Here is a 13,123-nt window from a genome sequence, read left to right as displayed (position 1 = left end):
TTCAATGGCTTACCTAGCCCAAGGTCCATATAGCCTTGACCTAGCCTAGCTTCGTATCAGCTGCATGCGCGCGTATGCTAGTACATGTTGACTAGACCAAGGTCTAAGTAAACAGGTCTAACCGCTGGAGCAGTTCTGCGCAGCTTCTGACGTCATTTGGATGCGTCCATTTTCTCTTTGTGATACACTGAAGAAAACTGTGAAACGCCAAGGAAGACAGGAACTATAATATTTTATATATTATATATATATATATTATATATATTATATATTCATATATATAGACAGGAACTATAATATTTTATATAATATTTTATATATATTTTATATATATTTTATATATATTTATATATATATTTATATATATATTTATATATATATTTTATATAATATTTGTCAGAATATAACTAATTGAATGGAGCGGTGCGAGCGAAGGCGACGTCATTTTCGAACGACGGACCAACTTCAACTGACAGCTATAGGACCCGCTAACCCTACTTTGAACAGCCAGGTGACGTTCACGGGCTCGCTGCGCCAACTCCCTCGAAATTCGGTCGGAAGTGGTTAGACCTTATATTCTTAGATCTTGGACTAGACTTTACACGACCGTCAACGCGCTGACTACATGTACAATGCATCATTGACTAAATAACAGTAACTGGATCAAATAATCAAAAATTCAAAGTGCAAGAGTTAGAGTGAGTAAAACTGATTAAGAGAGCTAGTGTAAACTGAGCATTGAGAATGAGAAGTTGAAAACTACATGCTAATGGATTAATCAAATAATCATATAAACAGGTTTAACCTATTAGGTTGCTATGACTAGATTAATATCAAGTAATGAAAATTACATAGTGACCTTGTACTGCTACCATAGAAGACCTGCATAGTACTATGCAGAACAGCAGAAAGTCAGAAACTACTAATTTTATTCTACAAAACTCTGCAAGTGGATCTTAAACAACTTAACAAGGAAACTCAGTAATCTGCATCATATTGAAATCCATTAACTAATTTGACATGTTTGTATCAATACATTACAATAATAACCTGTAAATTTGCATGTATCTTATTCTTCCCCCACCCCTCCCCCTCCCCCCAAAAATTAAAGGCCGAATTGTTTAAAAAATATATATATATTTTTCATGCACATGAGTAATGAGTTAGCCTTGCAATAGTTTGAAGGAAATCGAACCTGCAAAAACATGGCTCTGGTGAAATAAAAAAAAATGATAAATGGCTCTGGAAAAAAAAAAATCCTGGTATACACACATGATATATTGGATCAATTGTAGAATCACCCACCCTTACCCCCCACCCTCGCGCGCGCTCCCAGTAGGGTTCGGGGCGCTTCGCCGTCGCTCTGCGCTGTCAGTTTCTTTCTCTCTCAACCCCATTTTCTCTCTCCATCTCCCCCCCCCCCCCCATTCTCTCTCTCTCTCTCTCTCTCTCTCTCTCTCTCAACCTAACCTAACGTAACCATGCTCCCAAACCGGAATTTTAGAAATAGAAAAACTTCATGACCTTAGTGACGGCGCTGAACGACGATCTCTGAGCGCTTGGGGCATTTGTAGATCAGTGTGGGTTTGGGAGTTGTACAATAGATTCCATTATATTGTATTTTCCCACGCAAAAATACTTTCTGAAAAACATAGAAAATAGTGAGCAACAAACGTTGTATATATTAAAATCCATATGTTTTTAAAACGAACCCTTTCTTTGGAAAGTCAAAGTGATGCCCAGTCCACATTTCTACTTTCCCCCCAAGCCCCTCTTTTCTCTCCACCCCCTTCTCCCCCTCCACCACCACCTCATAAACAGCCGCCATGCATTCTCTGTGTTCGCTATTCCGTTGCCATGTTGCTATTTTTTCTCGCTTTTCATAGGTAATGTACTTTTTAGCCAGCGGCGTGTTTCATTCCAAATTATATATCTTGTTTGGAGGAATTTTTGTTGAAAGGCATTGCTGCCATGTCGAAGTTGGTCTACGGATATATACACACCCGACAATTTAATGTCCAACGGAGGCAGTGTGGCAACGGCGGGTAATAACAACCAACCAACCGTGCAGTTTGTCCATGATACCAAGCCATACCTACCACCATGTTACTGGTGCCTCACATCCTTCAACATATCTTGACCGATACAGCATAACATCATATTCCACGCTACAGCTGGAGCAGCTGCCCACTCAGCTGCATCATACTGGTTCGGCCACTCGAAAATGGAGACTCGATGTGTCCTTGAGCATCAAGAACGAGCGGATTGCTATTTTTTTCTTTCATTACAGTGAAAGGTATTAAATCATATATATATATATATATATATTATAACTTTCATATACGAGGTGCAGTTGCCAGCGCAAGTAAATGAGGTCTAGAATGAAATAGTTATTAAAATAATAATAGTAGTAATAATAGTAATAGTGATAATGATACCTATGATGACTGATAGGGAAAAAATAAGAATAAACATAAAGTGAGGAATTATAGTAATGAGGATACAAAGGCTATTTGATGTACGTACCAAAGGATTATTCCCACTTTTATAAAGACCCCCTTTCTACAGAAAGGGAGGTAGCCAGACCCAGGGCACCCCGCCTGGCCCACTCCCTTCCATCAGTTTCCCATTCATCTTGGATCCTCGTAGGTGAAGGGTCATCCCTGATTCCCGCCCACCGCCCGGGATAGAAGCAGCAGTGCAGCAAGACACAGCACGACCATCTCTCCTTCATATCCACGGTGACCTCACCCCCCCCCATGTCAGGCATTCCAAACAGGCTTACAGAGGAACATTCCTCTTGAGGGAACTCGAGTGCCGTGGCGCTCTTTGTGTCACACGACGGGTTTTGGAAGATCGGAGCCGTGTTTTAAGGAGAGCCCCGTGGCGGGCCCTTGAAAGGGACGCGACAGGTTCTCGTTTTGGTCAGCTTCATCTTAATTAATGTGCATCGTGTTTTAAGGGGTGCAGAGTCAGAAGTCTTAAAGGATACGAATGGTGGGAGAATGTCGACGGCAAAAGTGAGGTTATTACATTTTGACGGCTGCATAGAAGTTTGTAGAAATCGACTGCTACTCAACAATCAAAGCTGGGGACACGAAAGTCCAGCCACAAAAAGAAAAAAAAAAATGTACAAGACGTAAAAAAAAAATAGTTTTGCAAATAGAGCACTGGGCAATTGGAGTCAGTTATGGCTCGGCGATGGAGTGGTAACGTTCTCGAACACTAATTCAGCGACCTGAGTTCGAGTTCCGCCCAGAGCTGGAAAAACGTATTCACCATCGCTGCACTGTCGGCATTCCAGCTATAGTGAGCAAGGAGTTTCGTGTGTGTGAGAATCACAGAATTACCCATAGAGCTCTCACCTGGGAGTGTAAAAACATTCGGTTACGAGTACAACACGTGACCCACTAGGATATATGGCATGCACCCGATATGCAAGAGAATGAAAGAAATTTTCTAGTCGTGGGAAGGAGGAGGCACGGGGTGGGGGAGAGCGCGTCACTAACTCCGTCAGAGTAGATGAAGCTGACCAAAACTTCCACTCCATCTACGGGGGGCACATTGACAGAGCCTTGGGCCCTCTTGCAGACCTCTCTGGGAGGGGAGTTGTCGCCGGTGGTCAGATCTCCTCAGGTGAAAAGGTGGAGGAAGGACAGTTGAAGTTGATTAAGATTTGTGGGATGACTGACTACCTGCCTCTCAGGGCTGCACCACAAGATGTTGACGGACGTTGAGGAAGACGGGCGACAGAGAAACGATTCTCTTCGAAGTCCCCTTAGCAGGTAGTTGACATTTGATCACAAAATGAGGTAAAATTACTGATAACGCGTTACTTCGGAATAAAAAAATAAGCATCTTGCAGTAGTAGAACCTCCCTCCAAATATGTGTGTGTGTACATACATACATACATATATATAATAAAACGACCTGTCCAAGTCTGCAAGGATTATTACCAAGACTGGAGACAATGAATAACAAGAGGAGGGGGAGAAACGATTCCAGAGTATAAAGACATCAAAGAAACGAAATCTATAGATTGTATAAAGTTACCACCGTTTACCTAGTACAGATTATTTTCAGTGCTATAGTGGGCAGGTAGAATATCAGTCTGCTGGAGTGATGTGTGCTGAGCGTGATTTGGAAGCAGGCTGGTCAAGGCATAGATGAATCATGGAACAAATGACACCACCATGGTCATGGGGCTGTGGCCGGTTCTTAACAGTGAAAGATTTCAAATGATTAACCCAGCTGTCGCGAGGCATCCGGGGTCCATCGTATTGCATAATAATACTCAGTGGTTATCGCCGTGGGCTTGCATTATGACGGCCCCCGGGCCGATTGTTTGACATGGATAAATGTAGAGGCGTGATCAGAAGAACGGATTTTGTCCTAAGATATAGGTGTTCCCGTAAGAATGAAAAAAATCAGCAACCCTGAGTTCATGAATTGTACCCGTATGTTCGAGTACAGAAGCTATGCCAAGTGAAGCAAGACTAGCTCAAATGTACGGTAATAAATTAGATTGTTGTACAGCATTTGCAGCGACGTATATCGAAGGATGTCAAATCCAAGTGGAGCATGGTTCAACAGAATTGGAGATTATATTAAGGTAGGTGAGCAGATGTCACATATGCTTTGAGGCAGCGCCCGCCAGACATTTCGTCAAACGTTAAGCTTTAGGACGGGGAATGCGTTACTCCCGTGGTCAGAGAACTCCAAGCAGAGCTAAGCTGACGGCTTGGGTTGCAGATAAGGCTTGTTTCACACGTATCGACTTTTCACCGTGCGCCCGTCCACGACACGACGTCGTGCTGTCAAATAACCATGGGTGTTTATGGACGCTTTCTCACGTCACAACCACGTGTGGAAGCGTCCATAGACACCCATGGTTTTTTTTGAGAGCACGACGTCGGGTCGTGGAAAGCGGACGGCAAAAAGTCGATACGTGTGAAACAAGCCTTTCAGTCTCCTGGCGCGAACTCCGCACCATCACCACGGCAGCTGCCGCTCGCTCATCAAGCCTATCCTGTTTTTGCAGCAAGCGCGCACGCAGGCTCCAACGTCAAGATATGGAAACAAACTGCCTTTCTTACAGGTCTGTTCTAAGCCATCCTATGCCACTGCGAAAGTAGCGTTGTAGGCCTGTCACGTACTGTAACCCGTAGAAGCCAAAACGTCTTTGATTTTTTTCCCACGTACATTCTACTCAGCCACTGCCTAACAACACAAGACGGCTCTCTCCATCACAAACTGTTTCTTGCAAGCGCGGCGGTTTCAGCCTGTCGCAGGACGTCGCGGACAACAGCGACCAACTTCGGTAAAGTAGGGCTCGTTTCACACGGGTCGACTTTTCGCCGTGCGTCGTCCACGGCACGACGTCGTGCCATTAAATAATCGTGTAGAAGCATCTATAGACACCCATGGTTATTTCAGGGCACGGCGTCTTGTGGACGGCTCACGACGAAAAGTCGATCCGTGTGAAACAAGTCTACTATGTCACCATCCCACAACCACTCGCACCGCTGAGACCAACTTCGACCACGACCAACCTGATCAGAGATAGCCGGGCCGCGCGCCGAGACTCTTGGATTTCTGTTCTACGGCCGCACTTGAACACCATCACCCTCACCACCACCACCACCAACCTCCTCCTCCTCCTCCTCTTCAGAACCCCCGCCTATTTCTCTTCTACCGTAACTACTCCTCCAACTCCATCGTAGCTTATACCCCGTCTTACAGCACTACCCTTCCTCTCCTCATTTTCCTACTCTATTTCCTTAGTCGTAACGACTACTACTCCAACTCCACTGTAACTCCTACACCTAAGTCTCCCCCTTCCTTTCTCCTCCTCATCCTCTTTCCTCCGCCTCCCTTCCCTTGCCCTCCCCTCCTCCTCCTCTCTCCTCCGCCTCCCCTCCCCTCTTCATTCTCAACCTATTTCCTCCTCCGTCTCCCATCCCTTCCTCTCCTCCTACTCACCCTCAACATCTTTCCCCTACTACAAAGTCTCCACCCCCATTCATACTCGTACATCACTCCTCTTCCTGCATCTCCATCTTCACCGTAATCTCCTCCTCCATCCGTACCTTTTCCATTGTAATTACTACTCTCTGCTCCACCATATCCTCCTTCACTTTAACTACTCCAACTTAACCCCTTTCCACTCATAGTCCCCCCCCCTTCTCTTCCCGCACCACTTCCTTCTACCTGTAATCCTCTCCCTTGTTCTCTTGTTTCTCCCCCAACTACACAATTCCTTTAGTTCCAGCTCCTGTGTAGCCTCTCCCCCTCTTCCTTCATCACAAATACTCTTCTTTCCCCAACCCCACCATAAATCCTGTCTCCCTCAACCCCCTCTCTTCCTCTTCCCCGTCCATCTCCACTCCTGTCTGCTTTTACTCCCCCCTCTTCGACCTCCTCCACTCTTTCTCATCCTCCACAGTAAATCCACCCACCTCAGCGTATTCCTATTTATCCCCTTCTCTTCCTTACCACCCTCACCATCTCCACCTCCGCCCCCTACCTACCATTTTCTTCACCACCATAGTTTCTGCACCTACTCGACTGATTTTCCTCTTCCTCCTTTTTGTCTCCCCATCTTCGTTCCTATGCCCCTTCCTCCTCCACCGCCACCTACTCTCCTCACTTCATCTTCGTCTACCTCTCTTTCACGTCTCTCCCTTCCATCTCATCTTCGACCTCTTCCTCTGCTTCACCTTCTTTCCCACCCCCTCACTCTCCCCTCCCCTTTCTCATCTTCATTACCTCTACTTCTTAATGTCTTCCACTCCCCCACCTCCTTCATCTCATTTTCGGCCTCCTCCGCCACCACTTACTCATCTTCTATCATTCCTTCTCCCAACCCCTCCCTCTTACCTTTCTCCTTCATCTCCACCTCCTCCTTATCCTGTCATCCCCCTTGTGCCTTCCACTGTGATTCCACAATATTCACACCGTGTCATACTATTCACCTTGATCATACCATTTCAAATTCCCCGCAACTCCTCCTACCCGCCACCACCTCCAAACCTGCAGCATCCAGCATTTACAACCGCGACCCAGTAGAGCATTGCTTCAAACACTTGCTACAAGACGACAACCTACACCAAACACTTTACCCTCCCCCATTCAGGAGAGAAATTGTCCCAGGTATGTCACTACATCGCAGACTACACAAGTCACCTCGAAGTCACAACTGTGAATTCCCACCGCTTCCTTCCCACAGAACCATTTATACAACATCGAATCGACCCAGCGTTCTGTTCAGCTGCAGTAAGGAATGTCCGTTATTGATATATTTTCAACAATTCGTAATTGTTTCTATATTCCGACAAGCAGAAAAATTAACCTTACTACGAGTACATTCCCCCGCACCATTCTTTTCCACAACCAATGTCGTTATCCTTTATTTTTCACATTCTCAGCTTTGCTACGGCCGCAACATGCTTACCCACCCCGCCACCACCGCTGCACTAGTTACACCACTGTATACAAATTTCCCGTTACCACCGCAACTGTCAGTCACCACCACCTAAACCTGCACTACTACCGGATCTGTACACCACCGCGATCGCTATCACCACGACAGTAGTTGCCATGCACATGCCCCCTCCACACGAACGGAACCCGTGACCGCCATCATCACCATTTAATCTAGACCACGAACACCACACACACGAAATTCTCACCACCAACAGTCGAATTACTTCATCACCACCCAAACTTAAAAAAAAAAAAAAAAAAAAAAACACGACCACCACCTTTACCAAACATTCTCTAGCTAAATTCAACACTTCGACCATCCAAGATCCCGACGCACGCCGCCGCCGCCACAACCTACAATACTCGCCTAACTACCGTTACCATGAGTACCATTGTTGCACTTATATTTCTGACATCACACTGCTGCCACTTGAACACGCAAGAATAACAAGGCTACCAAATTACACTGCATGATTGTAATAGAATTAAGATTACTGCCTTCTACGAATGTCCTTTCAGCCTTACAAGCACTCTTGTCAATAACCACCCAAACCTGCCCAACAACACTACTTTTCCTCTACTATGCCCATCTCACCTGTACGACCACGGACCACCTTGCTTATTTTAACCCAACCACACCTTCACACGGTCCCACACTTTCCACTACTCCATCACTAGATTCCTGGCGCCAGATTTATCATAAACATCACTACAAGTCCTAAACGACACCCTCGTCCATTACTACCACTCCTTTTCCACGACAGTCCTCACCTGTATCAACAAAATTACCTACAATATAACCCTAAAAACTCGTTATCAAAAATAATACCACCACATATTAATATTCTCTAACAATTTGAGTATCTTCGGTGCGATATTTCTTAAGAATAGAAGCGCTAGTTATCAACGACGAAATACAATCGTTGCATATTTCATCAGAGGCACTGACATATGACATGCAACTCCAAACTAAACTACCGAATACACATTTATGAGTAACACTTTCACTAGCAAGTAACCGAACACCATAGGTACTACCAGCCCCGCATTCCTATGCGCCACCACCTCAATTTGATTCACCGTCTACACATCCATCACCACCAGTCGTCACTGTATGTTCGTAATCATATCCACATCCACCACAGCTAGTACTCGATGATGGGTTCCATGTTCAGGTGTTGATGTGTGCACGTGCAGAATTCCGATTAACATGTAGTCTCAAATATTTTTTCTTGTCATGTTTGTGTGCGTTCACGCGTGCTTGTGTGAGCGCGTGCGTTCGTTTGTGCTGATGTGTGTTCGGATTAAGGCGGCCCCAGTAGTTGCTGCAACATGTTTGCGCATGCGCATGTTTGTAAGATCACATGCGTCCCAAAGTGCGTGCGTGCACGTCTTGAGTGCGTGTATGGTGCGAGTGCGTGCGTGCGTGTGTGCGTGGAGCGGCGTGCGGTGAGCGGGCATTGATTGATGGCGAGGTGCTGGGGATTACAAGGGACCCCGGGAGAGGCTAGCAGGCGCGCAGGGCCGGAGGAGAGAGCGGGGGAAGGGCAAGGAGAGAGAGGCGGACGAGAGGCAGGCTTTGCGAGAGTGGTGAGGCCAAGAGCAACTCAGCCAGAGTGAGAGACTCGGAAGGAAGAGAAGGGAGAGTGTGGATAGAGTGGAAAGAGCTCGTAGAAGAGGTGCAGCGACCGCGTACATAGAGGAAAGGCGCGGCATGTAGGAGGGACGCGCATATGTGCATACATAAACAGGGACATATCGCATATATACTCGCGTGTACATACACACACACACACACAGAGTAATATGTGTACATTCGGCATCGGCGGCTTGTAGCGCTGCTGTCTACCCCGAAACACACACACACACACACACATACACACACACACACACGCCCTGCGAAGAGCACCAGGCAAGCCGCTGCTGTGCTCCAGTGTTGTGGCGGCGGTGGCGTGTGGCGCCGTTTGCTTCATGTGGACTCGGCAGGACTATCTGCAGTGGCACGCCCGAACTCTAGTGGTCGAGTGTGAAGCGGGTATTAGCAGCATTTGTTCAACAAGCATAGATACCTCTTGCAGTAGGTTGTGAGTTGAGTGTGGAAGGCAGGCCGTTTGTGTGAAGGCTGTGATGGTAGAGAACGTGCCCATGGCCTAGTGTAGTGCAGTGAAGGCCGAGTGTTGAAGGAGGCCATTGGGCACACGTTGCTATATGCCCATCAAGACGGGGCGCCGTAAGCAGTCCGTCGCCACGGGGCTGGGGGCAGTAGCGGACCATGACGGCCTGCCCCCGCCCCCGCACATGATGCCCGTGGCGCCTCCAGCTCCAGGGGCACCTCCGTCCCATGGGGCACCCGGCGAACCAACGCCAGGGGGCCCGGGGTCCACCATGCCCCCAGGGCACTGCCCCCCTGGGCCGGGGGGACCTGGAGGGCCCAATTCTCACCCAGGACCGGGCAGCTTCTTCCCAGGCCCTGGTGTGCCTGGACCAGGAGGTCCGGGGGGACCTGGAGGACACCCGGGCCCAGGACCTGGGATGATGCCTGGGGGCCCTGGGGGCCCTGGCGGTCCGGGTGGACCAGGTATGCCGATGCACGGTCCGGGGGGCCCGCCGGGACCGATGAACCCCGCCTTTTTCAGGTAAATGGGAAGATTCATTTTTTTTTTACCTGTAAGACTGGTCAGATATTGTCAATATTTGACTAGGTGTGCAGGTGTTGCTAGATGGAAGTGCAGAGGAAGGGAGCGGGAGAGCGGGGAAAGTGGATTAGAGTTTGTTGTTTACACATTGTCTGACGTATCCTTGGTATCCACGACACAGTGCAACATGCTTGCCCGATACACATGTGCACATAAATACGTAGTCAGTTTCGTTTTCCTCAAACGAGAAACATCACACACACATACAAAGTATATTTATGCCAACATGCCTAGTCTGTGTGTAGCAGTGTGCACGCAGACAAAAGTTTACTCGCGGGTCTATGACGTCACGCATTTCTTGTCTTGTTTTACTTCGGGACAAAATATGGGCATTTTTTCGGTTCATCACATGCGGGCAAATGTATATATATTCTTTGCATGAGTTAGTGTTGCACCTTGCAAGAAAAGGATAAATGTTTAAACGAGGGTGGACGGATCCCATCAGTTGGTAGCATTGTTACGTGTACAATGGATGGATTTTATTCGAGGTACCAGTGTTGACATACTGGAGTGTGTGCACACTTTTGGCATCCTCGTAATCAGCTTCCTCAACTCATTTTCAGGAGATGGATTACTGGATATACATGTAGTGCACGAATTCGTGGGTTTTGGTTAGGGATAAACAGATTTGTAATAAACACATGCTGCCAACACACCGGGGAATGTGTGCACATATTTGGCATTCTCATACACTGATGAGTTGCGTCGTCTAGAATCGTTCATTGGATATATTAACGGACATGTCATTCATGTAGTGCCCTACAGTTTGGTATGAATTAGGGTAAATGTTGTGACCATCATTGTATTGGTAGTGACAGTGTAGAAGTCCAAAGAAAATATATACATTTTCTATCCTGATTAATTATGAAGAGCACTTTCTGCAGAATCCACCGTAACCTGTATCACTGCATAACCTGCACCGTAGCTGCATCACTATTCAAATGAGAATTGTTCCTATGTAGGAGTAAGGCTTGGGAAAATAGGAATCCTACCTATTCTATAGAAATCTAATAGTTATCACTTGCAAAGGAAAAAATATAAATGTAAAAAAAAAAAAAAAAATGATTGTATAGGTAGGGTATTGAAGCGGGACATGGCAGAATTGCATGATCCCCGTAATGCCTTATCAGAGAATGAAACAAGATAATGGGATCGATGCATGTCATGTAGGGCTAGTAAATTAATTTTGGAGAGAATATACAATTGAAGAACATCAGGATGGCTCTGTGAAATATGAAAGTCCATATTAATTTATGCACTCTCGGAATCTCTGGTTTTGCTGTCAGTATGCTATAGTCATAATGCAGTAATGATGCATTTGTCTGTAACACCTAATACCCACCACGGTTCCGGCCATTTGTGTCAATTCATTATACATTGGTGCTAAATTTTCTCCAAAAGATATATTAACTTAAACCGAAATTGATCATTTAAGTGGTGTTTTGACCTTCGGTGCTACAGAGATGAATTAAATTGCCTGATGGCACCCAAAATGAAAGGGAGGAAAAATGACACTGGTGTGGAAAGGGTTATGTGTCATCTCGAATTAAACTGATATGACATCCGCCTCCCCCACACACATCATCCATATAGGTGCATAAATTCTTGGAACAGTACATAAAATCAAATCTGAATAAGATTGGAAATCAAAAATATAAATTAAGTTGGCAAAGTACATGAATTTGAGGCAAGGTATATTAATTTGGAGAGTAGGAGACGGAACTCAGCGAGCGTTGCTCCTTTCCTGTATTCTACAATTAGGTAAATATAGCGGTTGGAAATAGCTCTTGGGCCCTTCAAGAGATCTTTGGGAAAACGTTGGACATTTGTATTGGCGTAGGACGTTTCTATATCACCAACCTGGAGGAGGAGGAGCGGTCGCTCGATGTAAAGACAGGTGAAAAGGAGGACGAGGTCGAAGTTGATAGAGAGCCCATGGGCCCAGTCCAGAGACCGAATGTCAGCCCCTTGGGGGTGCACCCTCAGATGGAGATAGGGTGTTGACGGGTTTTTGAGACTGACGACAGGTAAGAACTGGTGTACCAACAGAGCGGTCAACGAATGGAAATAGACTTAGTAACCATGTAAGTGCTGAAACAATGGATTGTTTTAAGAGATAACTTTATGGATAGGGATGACAGGTGGTGAGGGACACGGAACTGCCTAGTGTAGGACTTATGGTCTCTTGCAGTCTCCTCATCTATCGGGCAGACGGGTTGGATGCCTCACCACGGGAATAGATAATATAGTTTGGCGCACACTTCATGAATGAGGGACAACTGAGTTATGGGGTCGTTTTCATCATGCGGATAGAGGAGCCAGTTGCACGTTCTACACCTCTTGCAAAAATGAAATACTTCGCTGTTGATTGACTCAGTGAAGCGAGGAGTTTAGAGTGTGACGAAATCGCTTAGATACCGAGACGAGACTCACGGGTACGAGTTTATCAAGATAAGGTTCAGTCCACCGAGGAAATAAACTCCTGAACGCAGTGGGACTTGTCCACCATACATCAGAGAACAACAACAATACTAGCGAATGAATAAATGAGAAAAACACAACATAAAATGCCATGGCTCTCACGCCCTCCCTCACCCTATTGCTTATTGAAAGACATGCCTGTGGAAAAGGATGACGGGTTGTAAGGGACATAGAACTGCCTAATGTAGGTCCTATGGTCTCTTGCTTCTCCATTTTTTTTCACCATTTTCCTCTTGTGTCAGAATGCCACCCCATCCCCATGACATGTTTATGTGAAACCTGTATCATTGTTGTTGATTTAATTTGTAACGTTTCAAAAATGTGATGTCTTTAGATTGCACATCATGTACATCTTCATGTTGGTGGGATAAGAGTGAAGCCGTAGTCATGAGCGGTTCGAATCAGAAAGTCTATGACGCAACCCCAACCCCTGAAATCCTGAAATTCACTCGTAGTGGAG

At 46.1% G+C, this 13,123-nt stretch overlaps 1 protein-coding gene across 8 annotated transcripts in view; it reads left to right on the top strand.

The window, feature by feature from the left end:
• Chi (LIM domain-binding protein 2 Chi) overlaps nucleotides 1–13,123 on the top strand; it is a 499,269-nt gene that overhangs the window by 158,882 nt on the left and 327,264 nt on the right. Inside the window, exon 1 of one of the 8 annotated variants that reach the window (XM_076188430.1) lies at nucleotides 8,859–10,122. The exons of 1 other annotated variant lie outside the window; for it this stretch is intronic. In XM_076188430.1, coding sequence (XP_076044545.1) covers nucleotides 9,695–10,122 — 428 coding nt within the window. In that variant the 5' untranslated portion in view covers nucleotides 8,859–9,694. Of the gene's footprint in view, nucleotides 1–8,858; nucleotides 10,123–13,123 lie in introns of those variants that run through there. 6 more of the 8 variants (XM_076188421.1, XM_076188486.1, XM_076188478.1 and 3 more) reach the window with 6 other exon arrangements.

Source organism: Oratosquilla oratoria, chromosome 1 (assembly GCF_046742065.1).
Source record: "Oratosquilla oratoria isolate Oo_2021 chromosome 1, ASM4674206v1, whole genome shotgun sequence".
Taxonomy (NCBI): Eukaryota; Metazoa; Arthropoda; class Malacostraca; order Stomatopoda; family Squillidae; genus Oratosquilla; species Oratosquilla oratoria.
Note: the sequence above shows the minus strand (reverse complement) of the source record. Positions and strands in the feature narration are given on the sequence as shown.